The 12,569-nt window shown below is 37.7% G+C and overlaps 1 protein-coding gene across 1 annotated transcript; it reads right to left on the bottom strand.

Moving 5' to 3' along the window:
• Positions 1–4,227: 4,227 nt before the first annotated feature.
• LOC102742558 (RAD51-associated protein 1) lies at positions 4,228–11,248 on the bottom strand (the record flags this gene model as incomplete). The annotated part of the gene is made up of 5 exons (XM_081810714.1): positions 4,228–4,403; positions 4,926–5,012; positions 6,416–6,525; positions 9,138–9,279; positions 11,199–11,248. Coding segments are annotated over 5 exons (550 nt in total), but the record flags the coding sequence as incomplete, so codon positions are not given.
• Between the last annotated feature and the right edge of the window lie 1,321 nt (positions 11,249–12,569).

The following is a 12,569-nucleotide window of genomic DNA, read 5'->3' as shown; positions in this document are numbered from 1 at the left end:
GACTTCAAGCTCTATTACAAAGCTGTCATCATCAAGACAGTATGGTTCTGGCACAAAAATAGAGACATAGATCAATGGAACAGAACAGAGAGCCCAGAAATGGACTGTCAACTCTATGGTCAACTCAACTTCGACAAAGCAGGAAAGAATGTCCAGTGGCAAAAAGACAGTCTCTTCAACAAATGGTGTTGGGTGTGGTGATTAACATAACTTAATAAAAAAAAAAGTCTTATGTTGTCTCCAATTTTCATTTTTCTTTTTCTTCCGAAGGTCACAATGTTCCTTCTTCTCATCTAGGGTGAATCAGTACAAGGCTAGAGTTCTGACATGTCACCTAAAAAAAAGGATCCCGCTCCAAAATAACTTCAGGTTGTCTGAAATGATACCAGTTACACATTCAAGTGCAATAGACAATCACTCTGAGGGAACTGGAGAGTTGTCAGTCATCACTGGCTTAGAGTGAAAGAAAATACACTGATTGCATTGCTCCTTAAAGTACACTAAACATGAAGAGGAACAGGTTTATCTTTCAACTTAAAGGTAAAGCAGGCTTGGCTGGAATAGCTTAAGGAGGCTTACACAGCCAGAAGACAGTATAAAGCTTTTGCATGCTCCAGCAGGGGACAGAAAAAGAGAGACAAGGAGAAAATTCTGTCTAAAGCTTAGTTTGTGTATCCACGGCACAGGCCAGTGGGCAGTTCTCACCACAGCTAATGAGCCAGCTCCCTCTAACAGAAGGACTGCTTCCCAGGGTGGACCACATGGCATTTTATAGGGAGAAGAGCCATACTTGTAGTTTGGTGGAAACCATAATAATGTAACAGGGGAAAAAAACCAAACCAGCTCTCAAAGAGCTGGAGAAGTAGCCGTCATTTTAGTCCACAAATGATGCTAGATAGGGGATACTTCTTAGAACCTAAGAATGTATATATACTACTATATACACAATTTGCATTATTTTCTCCCAGTGTCCTAACCAGTCTCAGATCCAAGGATTCAGACATTCCATTTATTGACAAGTCACTGTTACCACAACAGCTTCCTGTAGTGACTACTGTCTTAGTTATAATGATAATGACCCTCATCATCAGAATTCACAGTAAAATCACCATTTGACAAGCACATTTCCCCCCAAACAGCTAACAGGTCTTGAATCCATCCAAAGGAAGTGAGAATAATTTTCAGTTAGAAATATTTTTTGCAGTCCTCACATCCAGCATAACTTCAGAAGCACATATTTCAATAAATGTTTTCTTTCCTATTTTCAGTGTTTTCTATATCCTAAATCACCATTCAACTGTACAGAACTTGAAAATAAATCTATTCCTCTTTCAGAACTGTGGCTCATATTTCATCTCAAAAATATTTGTTTATGCAAAATTGAATAAGAAAAACAACCTGGAACCAAACCAGTTACTTTTATTTTTTATTTTTATTTTTTTAAAGATTTTATTTATTTGACAGAGAGAGCACAAGCAGAGGGAGAGAGAGGGAGAAGCAGGCTCCCTGCTGAGCAAGGAGCCCAAACCCAGTTACTTTTAAAAAATGACTATTTCCTTCTTTTAAAAAAATTTCTAATTGTGGTAAAAAAAAAAAAAAAAAACCACTAACATAAAATTTACTATCTTAATCCTTTTTACGTGTGGAGTTCAGTAGTGTTGAACATATTCACATTGTTGTGCAACAGAACTCTGGAACCTTTTCATCTTGCAAAATTGAAACTGTACCCATTCAACAACTCCCATTCCTGCCTCTCCCCAGTCTCTGCTAACCACCATTCTACTTTGTTTCTATGAATTTGACTATTTTAGATACCTCTTCTAAGTGGAATCACACAGTATTTGTCTTCTGTGCCTGGCTTATTTCACTTAGCATAAAGTCCTTAAGGTCCATCCAAACTGTAGCACATGACAGGATTTCCTTCCTTTTCAAGGCTGAATATCCCACTGTACATGAGACCACATGGTGTTTATCCATTAATCCATTGATTGGCATTTGGGTTGCTTCCATCTCTTAGCTATTGTGAAGAATGCTGCTATAAATATGGGTGTGCAAATATCTGAGACCCTGCTTTCAATTCTTCTGGGATATATACCCAGGAGTGGGATTGCTAGATAATATGATACATCTATTTTTAATTTTTTGAGGACCTGTGGTCCTGTTTTCCACAGCGGAAATGCCACTACCAGCGCACAAGGGTTCTAATTTCTCCACATCCTCACCAACACTTGTTATTTTCTGTTTTTTGACATCCTAATGGGTGTGAGATGACAGCTCATTGTGACTCTGATTTGTATTTCCTAATGATACTGATACTGGGCATTTTTCATATGTTTTTCGGCCATTTGTATATTATCTTTAGAGATTTTAACTACTTTTAAAGGCATACAGGTGACTTTTAAGTCACTATCCAAATTACAATTTCAATAAAAACTTATTTTTATAAAAGGATTCAAGACTATCTGAAGTTAGAATGCAAATAACACAATATTATTCTTTTTAAATCTCTATCATACCTGAAACATAACCCATATAAACCCAGCCAACAAAGCAAGTGATTTCACTTCCACATAGAAAGCAAACATTTGAAACATTACTAAAGATAAATTGATTTCATTGACATGCTGAGTAGACTTGCTATCTATAACTTTAAAATTGTTTATGGATTTTTCTGACAAGCGTGCATCAGATAATGATAAGGACATTCTAGAAGTGCTACGATCATCACCCCTGAAAGACACTTAAACTGACAAGGGGTTATTTTTATCATTTGGGGCTTTTTTTTTTTTTTTTTTTAAAGATTTTATTTATTTATTTGAGACAGAATGAGAGAGAGAGAGAGAGCACATGAGAGGGGGGAGGGTCAGAGGGAGAAGCAGACTCCCTGCCGAGCAGGGAGCCCGATGCGGGACTCGATCCAGGGACTCCAGGATCATGACCCGAGCCGAAGGCAGTCGCCCAACCAACTGAGCCACCCAGGCGCCCATTTGGGGCTTTTTTGTATTCAGTAAACTTCAGTTGGAAAGCATTCAGCCTGTGCTCTCCTATACTATTTCTTCAGGGTGTTTTCTTTCACTGGCTCCTGTTCTGGTGCTCTGCTTATGTCCGTGTTTCTCCAAATAGGACCCCTAGACCACCTGCTTTGGCATGACCTGGATCATGTAAAACGGCAGGGACTGGTTCAAAAGGCAGATTTCTGGGCGCCTGGGTGGCTCAGTTGGTTAAGCGACTGCCTTCGGCTCAGGTCATGATCCTGGAGTCCCGGGATCGAGTCCCGCATCGGGCTCCCTGCTCAGCAGGGAGTCTGCTTCTCCCTCTGACCCTCCTCCCTCTCATGCTCTCTGTCTCTCATTCTCTCTCTCAAATAAATAAATAAAATCTTTAAAAAAAAAAAAAAAAAGGCAGATTTCTGGCCTCTACCCTGCCTTTCTCTTCTTCACGGCTCTTCTATGATGACACTGGACACATTCTACATTTCATTACTGTCTGTGTCCCCTTGTTTGAATTCAAGCTCCTTAAGGGAGCTCTGGTATTTTTTGTTGTTGTTGTTGTTCACTGCTGTATTCCTAAGTGTCTAGAATATAATGCACAGATACTCAAATATTTACAGAATGCTGATGAACAAAACCATTTGTCAAGAGCATGTTAAAATCTGTCAAACTATTATCATCTGATTTGGCACAAATTTATGGATTTATTCACTTTAAATTTTAATTAATATATTATGATGCTCTGTCAAGGTCACTATGCTTCCCATCTGCCCTAATTTCTGAATGAGTCTGAAAACATGTCACAATAAGATACAGGTTTCATATCACTTCAATCCCAAAATATGTCATGAATTTCCACTATCTACAGAAAAAGTCTACATTTCTCAGAGTGGGTCTGAGGCCCTCCACGATCTTGTGCCAGCCTGCCTCTTTAGCCTCTTCTACAACATTCTCTCCTGCAGGCTCACTGACTTCTTATATGTGTCCTTGTCTATTCCACTGTTTATGCCTTTCTGTCAGCCAGGAAAGCTATTTTACCCTGTTATTTTGCCTAAATGCTACTCATTTTTCAAGCCACAGCTTAAAGGTCATCTCCACATAAAGCTTTCTCCCCAAATGGCAGAGCTGAATTTAACTGTCCTGTATGTTCCTCAAGTTTGCATATACCAAACACTTAGCACAGTGCTTTGTATACATTAATGGTCTCTAAGAACTTTTTATTGAATTTCCATAGGCTTAATTTTGAGGTAGGCTATAACTCACCAGTTGCAGAGTCTGGTTCAGAGTCATTAGCACTATCATCATCACTATCATCCAAAAGAATCTTCCTCTGTTGTACCACAGATTTTGATGCTGCTTTTCTTTTCCCTTGAGCACCGTGAAAATCATCTTCCTCGGTAATCTTATCCAAATCTTCAGGAGAGGCGTAAAAATCAATGGAAAACTTTTGTGACAGGTAATATTGCAAGAACTGCAGAACAGACTTCTATCACATCTGTTGTTTTTATTTGCCCCGCTTCATCCCTTCGCTGCTTCTGAGAGACCACAGAGTCCAACCTGGGTCAATCCCAGTACCTCAGGCTCCTGACAAAAGAGTCCAGTTTAAGGATAAGTGTGAGACTCAACTGAGGAGTCCTTCCCCAAGAAACGGTAAAAACTGGAGCTAGGAAGATGCGGCCCCTTTCTTCAGCGGTTGAGCTACAGGCTAGGAGCCGGGGATCATCATGACCCTCCCCCAGGGAAGAAAAGAAAAATGGGTCTGCAGTAAAAGGGAAGAAAACTAAAACACAAAGAAACAAAGGAGAAGTGGTAAAGGGAACCTTGACAAATTTAAATATCTTGGTTCTAGCTACCGTGTCAGGTATTTAAATCAAAGTCAGAAAAATAGCAATGTTGACAGAGAAAGTAAATATTATTATTAATATCAAAACTTACCTAAATAATCACTGGCTACACTGCAATTGGAGATATGGGGAGCCTTATTTATTGTTCCGGTTTCGCTGCTGCCACATTTTTTGGTGCCTAAAGACAAGGAAGAAGGAAAAAGATAGAGGCACCTTAATCAGCCAAGGGGCAGAAATAGGAAAATTGGGGCTCCAATGTAAAAGCAACCAGATACAGATGAATGATCCAAACTCAGAGCACAATGATTTACCTTGGAAAGGTTAGCATATGGTTAGGAGTTTGGGCTCTGAAATCACACAGACTTAGACTTCAGTTGAAATTCAGGCTCTATCATTTACATTGGCTATATGGCCACAGGAAAGTTGCTTATCCTCTCTAAGACTTAATGTCTTCATATATAATATGGAGATAAAAAATAGTGTGTGGAATAATTGGGTTTATTGTGGGGGATTAAATGTCGATCACATATAGGAATTGCTTATTGTAGTGCCCAGCACATAGGAAACAGTCAATAAATATTAACTATCATTTCCATGTAAGCTGATACATGCTCTTACTAACAAAGCCTCTTCAATCATTATAATAATCTTAAAATGATTTAAAGTATTTCAAGAGGACTTTAAGTCATGATAATTGGTACTATTAAATCCCATTGCTATAAAGGGCATTCATCTATGAGAAGTGGTACTTCCAAGGAAATCCTGCTATGTCTTCTACCCTCTCTTACTGGAGAGAGATGAATTTCATTTTCTCAATTTTTGGATATAAGATAATTCTCTTTTTACATTTCTTTCATTTCCTGATTACTAAATGGCTCCCTAATCAACAGTGTCTCATTCATTTCCAAATAGGAGGCAATACTGATTTAAACATCTATACCCCTAAATAAGCTAATAAGTTAAAAATATCCTCCAACACAAGTTAAGCCAAAACAATTTCATCCAAAAAGTATTTTAACAGTTTGAATATCTTTTCCAGGAATAATGATTTCTGCCTCTCCAGAATATCAATATTGCCATCTGCTGCACAGTTGCCAGAAAAATCGAAGGAGAAAAACCAGAGAAATCCACAAGTCACACATCTTTTATGTCCACTGAGCTCGCTAACCAAACTAGTATCTTTAACCTGTAAATAATAAAAACTACCACCACCAGGTCATGTTTAACGGATTTGAATTTTGAGAGAAAACAGGTGGATTGTTAAGATTGTATAGATCAATTCATTTGATCAAGAAATTAAATTTCCACTGTAAACAAAAATGTAGCTTGAACATCCAAGCTCATAGTCCATGACCACAAGTTTACACTAAGTGTTAAGCAGAGATATGTGTGTGTGTGTGGGGGGGGGACGTAGATTTATGCAGCAGAATAAACAACCAAATCTAATTGTGCCCTCTGCAAATTGTTCCATTTGTTGTCCATAGTATTAAAATTTTACTCTTTCCTCTGTGAAGGCTCATCCAGAGAAATGATGACAAAAATACAAGGTTATAAAGATAAATATATGGAAAATAAAGTTACTTTTATCTTGAGCCTCTTCCATATCAATGGTGACTGTTGAAAGTTCCTTCACTGATAAAGCTAGTGCGACTTCTAAGTCTCGCTGGTAGAGCTTGTCATCTAAAGCCATCCTAAGGTGGACACACAAACAAAAATCAGTTTTTAAAAATACCAATCTCAACCAAACAGCAAAATCTGTGATTTTCCTAAATTACTATTTAAGAGCTGCCAACTCACAAAAATGTTTTTAAACGGTAATCATGATCATAATTGACTTTACTGACAACACTGCTAATATGTAGTAATGTCATGTTACATCTAGCACAAGAAACTGAAAAGAGCAGCAAGCACCATTGTTAAGTACTGTTTCCTTTCTGTGTAATGTCAGTCCTTACTACCAACTCCAAGCAGCTGCTCAACCTAGAATAAAGACGTGGCTCAAAAACCCACTTAGAAATCTTCTTTGACCTCACTCACACCTCCCTAGACAAGTATTATAGCTCTTATATTAAACTGGTTTTTAACATCTGTTCCTCCCAATCTCAACTTTAACAAATATGTCACCAAGTACTTACTGTGTATGAGGCACACACTAGATAGAATACTAAAAGTACCTTCAAGGAATCTGCAATTAATGAGGAGGGTAGGGAAATAAGACATACTAATAATTATACTATATATGCAGATTATTATTATTATTATTATCTCCTATTCAAGGTAGTCAAAAGTGCTATGGTAAGAAAAGAAATCAAAGATTTTTTTTTTTTTTAAAGATTTTATTTATTTATTTGAGAGAGCGAGAATGAGAGAGAGTACATGAGAGCGGGGAGGGTCAGAGGGAGAAGCAGGCTCCTCGCTGAGCAGGGAGCCCGATGCGGGACTCGATCCCGGGACTCCAGGATCATGACCTGAGCCGAAGGCAGTCGCTTAACCAACTGAGCCACCCAGGCGCCCGAAATCAAAGATTTTTTTAAAAAAGGTTATATAAGGACAAAATACTGAGATGCACCTTGAGGGATTATTTTCTAAAAACAAGTTTTATTGAGATATAATTTACATAGCATAAAACTCACCCTTTTAAAGTGTACAATTCAGCAGTCTATAGTATATTCAGAGTTGAGAAACCATCACTGCTATCTAATTTCAGAATATTTTCATCACCCCAAAAAGAAACCCTATATCCATTAGTAGTCACTCCCTGCTTACCCCTCCCCAGCACCTGGCAACCACTAATCTACTTTCTGTTTCTATGGACTCACCTGTTCCGGACATTTCATATCAATGGAATCATATACGTGGACTTTTATGTTTGGCTTCTTTTGCTCAGCATGTTTTCAAGGTTCATCCATGTTATAGCATATATCAGGACTTCTTTTTATTGCTGAATGATAGTCCAGTGTATGGACAGACCATATTTTATTTATCCATTCACCAGTTGGTAGACATTTGGATTGCTTCCATTTTTTGGCTATTATGAATGATGCTATGAACCTTCATGTCCAAGTTTTTGTATGGCTATATGTTTTCATTTCTCCTGGGTATATACCTAGGCTGGGTTATAAAATAACTCTGTGTTTAACATTTGGAGGAACTGCTAACTCTGCTTTCCAATGTGGCTGCACCATTTTACATCCCCAGCAACAATGTGTCAGAGTTCCAATTGCTCCACGTCCTCTCACTGGCTATTGTCTGTCTTTTTGATTATGGCCATCCCAACGGGTGTGGGTGTGAAGTACCGTCTCACCACAGTATTGATTTGCACTTCCCTGATGGCTAAGACTGTCAAGCATCTTTTATGTGCTTATTAGCCATTTGTAGATCTTCTTTGGAGAAATGTCTACTCAAATCCTTTGTCCATTTTGTAAATTGGGTTATTAGTCTTTTATTGTTGAGTTGTAAGAGTTCTTTATATATTCTGAATACAAATCCCTCATCAATTATATGATTGGGAAATATTCTCTCCCATTTGTAGGTTATTTTTTCACTGTATTTATAATGTAGTACAAGGAGCTCGAAAACAAAAACGAAAAAAGAGAAAAAAGTAAAGAGCAGGACATGGGGTAAATTTCTCTGTTAATGAACTCTTCTCATACTCGCAGCAGTGAACCGTATCATACCCCATGCTGCATTTGTTAATACTCCCATCTGCGTTGGTGGTATAGTGGTGAGCATAGCTGCCTTCCATTTGTTAATACTCTCCTTCTGCCCATCTCCTCTCCATACTACAGGTTTGGGGCCTCTCGGGACTTCCTTCTCTCATTCTCTCTTCTCTCTTGGTACTAACTAATGGAAATCCTATAGTCTACAAACTATAGGACCTTCTCAGTGCTGGACAAGTCTCAACAATATAAAGAGAAAACATCTTTTACCTACAGGAAAATAACATGGTTTTAATTTTTAGAAGACTATCCTTACAAATGTAATTTTTAACAAAGTAGTCTTATAAGACTTGAGGACTTTAGAGACAGGTACAGAGTCCTATCAAAGTAAGCTGTAACTCCTAAACTTTGTAATTATGATTATCTTAATACTTAAATGAGTATTTCCTTACATGTTTGTGAATTTCTTTTTTAAGGCAGAAAGTCACAAGGGGATTAATGGTACATCCCTGTTCTCTTACACCCACTAAATAAAATAATACCTAGAACTCTGCTCAAGTAATAATTTAAACCAAGAGTTCAAATCTGTCCCTCTCTTAAATTAACACATCTAATGTATATTTACTATTTGTCTTACCTCTCACCTTTTTTTAGGGGTTTTCTCTTGTTGTGAGATATCTTCTTTCTGGAGATTCTTCAGTTTAGGTTTCCTTGTTTCTAGTTTTAACTCCTTTGGTGTTGTTCTGGGTTTCTTATTTAAAGGTGCAGTTGCAGAAACAAAGTCATCTATTTATGTGTGAATCAAAAATAAAAGAATCTATGACATTGCTTTTCATAAGTAAGAAATAAAAACATTTTCTGAGCAGTTGAAATTCATTACAGTGTGTGTTCAAGTTTTAAACATTAAGAAAATTGTTTAACTGCCACAACGTAAAAAATGTGGTTGGCATATTATTTATCTTTATTCTCACTCATGCTTTTCAACTTTGTCGTAGTGGCCTTTATTTATGAAATTATCAGTCTAGCAAAAACTGATACAGTTCCGGTGACACTCAACATAAAACTGCTGCTATAGCTTTTATACTCATGCGTGACACACGCGTGAATAACTTCCGGGCACATGTAGTCTTAATTGCAGCGTTAGTATTAATACATGTTGTCTCTTTAGAGATTCCCAGAGTAGGAATATGATAACTCGTGGCTTGTCCCCCAACTCCACTCCATAATGTCTAGAACACAACTGGCAATTTATAAAAATCTACTGACCTACTGATAATAGTAATAAAAAGCTACAAGTTAGAGTCTCTACAATTTTCTCCCAAGTTTTAGACACACTTATGGTTGAGCCCAATGCAAAAAACAGGTTCCTTCAAACCTCAGGATTACAAAACATCTGACTCACAGAAAGCTCTGGTGGTCTGAGAAGTACAGAACCTACTTCGAAGTATAATGTAATCTAACTAAATGTTTCTCACACTTTCTGACCAAAATTCCCTTAATAGCAGAGACAAAAAAATACATAACCCAATAGGGTATAGCTTACTCCTAGCCTTTCTTCGAGGTCTTTTTTTTTTTCTTCCAAGTTTTTATTTAAATTCCTGCTAGTTAACATACAGTGTAATGTTTACTAGAATTTAGTGATTCAACACTTATAATCAACACCCAGCGCGCATCACAAGTGGTGCCCTCCTTAATCCCCATCACCTATTTCCCCCGTCCCCCCCCCCACTCAGCCCCGTTCTGGTAACCATCAGTTTGTTCTCTATAGTTAAGAGTCTATTTCTTGGGGTGCCTGGGTGGCTCAGTCATTAAGCGTCTGCCTTCAGCTCAGGTCATGATCCCAGGGTCCTGGGATCGAGTCCCACATCAGGCTCCCTGCTCTGCAGGAAGCCTGCTTCTCCCTCTCCCACTCCCTCTGCTTGTGTTCCCTCTCTCGCTGTCTCTGTCAAATAAATAAATAAAATTAAAAAAAAAAAGTCTATTTCTTGGTTTGCCTCTCTTCCCCCCACCATGTTCATTTGTTTTGTTTTTAAAATTCCACATGAGTGAGATCATATGGTATTTCTTTCTCTGATGTATTTCACTTAGCATAATACACTTTAGCTCTATCCATGTCATTGCAAATGTAAGATTTCATTCTTCTTTATGGCTGAGTAATATATGATCCAGCAATTGCACTAGTAGGTATTTACCCAAAGGATACAAAAATACTAATTTGAAGGGATACACACACCCTGATGTTTATACCAGCATCATTTACAATAGCCAAATTATGGAAAGAGCCCGAATGTCCACTGACCGATGAATGGATAAAGAAGATGTGGTATATAAAATCTTGTTTTATTGTACAATTAATGGGCATTTCACATTATATTCTGTAACACATTTGTGTTTCAAAAGACAATGTGTTTCTTCTTAAGGAGAGGGATAGGAGGAGACAAATCCCACTATGAGAAACAAGAACCTAGAATAGTTTAGATCTAAAGAGCCATTTCACCTGGCCCTGTTCATTTATCACTTACCCACATAATTCTTATCAGTGGAATTATCAGCATAATCATCCCAAATGCTTAGAAGGTCATTTTTGCAGCCCTAGCTCATATACAATTGAGCAATATGTTCAATGTTAGAGTTCTATATGTCATATAAATTCTGAGAAAATAGATTTCCAAATTTTTAAAGCAAAAATATGAATCTCCACTTACCATCGCTGTCAGAATTCTCAAACTGTGAATAATTGACTGGTTTCTTATGCCTATGACCAAGAGAGAAATTTTTTAATTACACAAATACCAATTTCCCACCTCCAATCCTTAAGACCATTAACAGTCTTGAGTAAAGGAAAATGTGTTTCGATTCTCTTAAGAATACTTAAACTTGAAACACAAGTTAGATTTTACAGTTGGAACTTAGCATTAGCTGAAGTAATTACAACTATACTTGATGTACCTGATAAGGAAAAAATGAATTCAGATGAACCCTCAAAGTAAAAATAATCAATATCATTAACATAATTTACATACTGTGTAATTGCTGTGAGGTGCTTATAAGTTCCTGTTATACGTATTCTTTTGTTTTATGTGCACATTCTGTCTTCTTATTAGATTAAAAACTTGACACTGAAAGCTATTTTCTCTCTTTTTTTAATCTCCCCACAATACTAAATAATGTTCTTTATGCACTGGACAGCGAAACAATGGTGAGTGACTTTGTACCTGCCACCTGAAACAAATCTTTTACTACTTTAGAGAGCCATTAGAAGAAAGTGATATTCAAAGTGGAAAAAATAAACTCACTTTCTTCCCCCTTCCTCTAGGCACTAAATGAAATGGCATTGTGGTTTTCTTTTCTACCTTTTGCCAAATACCCAAGTGTGAATAACCTAGTAGGCCAGTTGTTCTTTCAAGTAAAATGGTGTTCTATGGAAAAGAAGTCAGTTCAGCTCCCAACTCAATCTCATAAGTGCTTTCCCTGAAGACAAACACTGTAGAAGTAGTTTATGTGTATATACGTAACTCTTATTACTCTCCTAATCTTTGGAGCTAAAGAATTTGAAAGCTGAATAAAATACAAAAACCCCTTTAGAAACTCTGAAGACTGAATAATAGTAAAATATAATAAAACCTCTTAAAAAAATAAGTATGCTCAACAGTTGAGCTATAATGAATATGAGAATTCTTACTGCTTCATCAAACACATTCTTTTTTTTTTTTTTAAAGATTTTATTTATTTGAGACAGAGAGAATGAGAGCGAGTACATGAGAGGGGGGAGGGTCAGAGGGAGAAGCAGACTCCCTGCCAAGCAGGGAGCCCGATGCGGGACTCGATCCTGGGACTCCAGGATCATGACCCGAGCCGAAGGCAGTCGCTTAACCAACTGAGCCACCCAGGCGCCTGAATTTTTTATTTTTTTAAAAAAGATTTTATTTATTTGACAGAGAGATAGAGCCAGAGAGCACAAGCAGGGGGAATGGCAGAGGGAGAGGGAGAAGCAGGCTCTGCACTGAGCAGGGAGCCCGATGTGGGGCTCAATCCCAGGCCCCTGAGACATGACCCAAACCGAAAGCAGATGCTTA

This window comes from Leptonychotes weddellii, unplaced genomic scaffold (assembly GCF_054177405.1).
Source record: "Leptonychotes weddellii isolate Sample4059 unplaced genomic scaffold, ASM5417740v2 HiC_scaffold_3429, whole genome shotgun sequence".
NCBI classification, from domain to species: Eukaryota; Metazoa; Chordata; class Mammalia; order Carnivora; family Phocidae; genus Leptonychotes; species Leptonychotes weddellii.
Note: the sequence above shows the minus strand (reverse complement) of the source record. Positions and strands in the feature narration are given on the sequence as shown.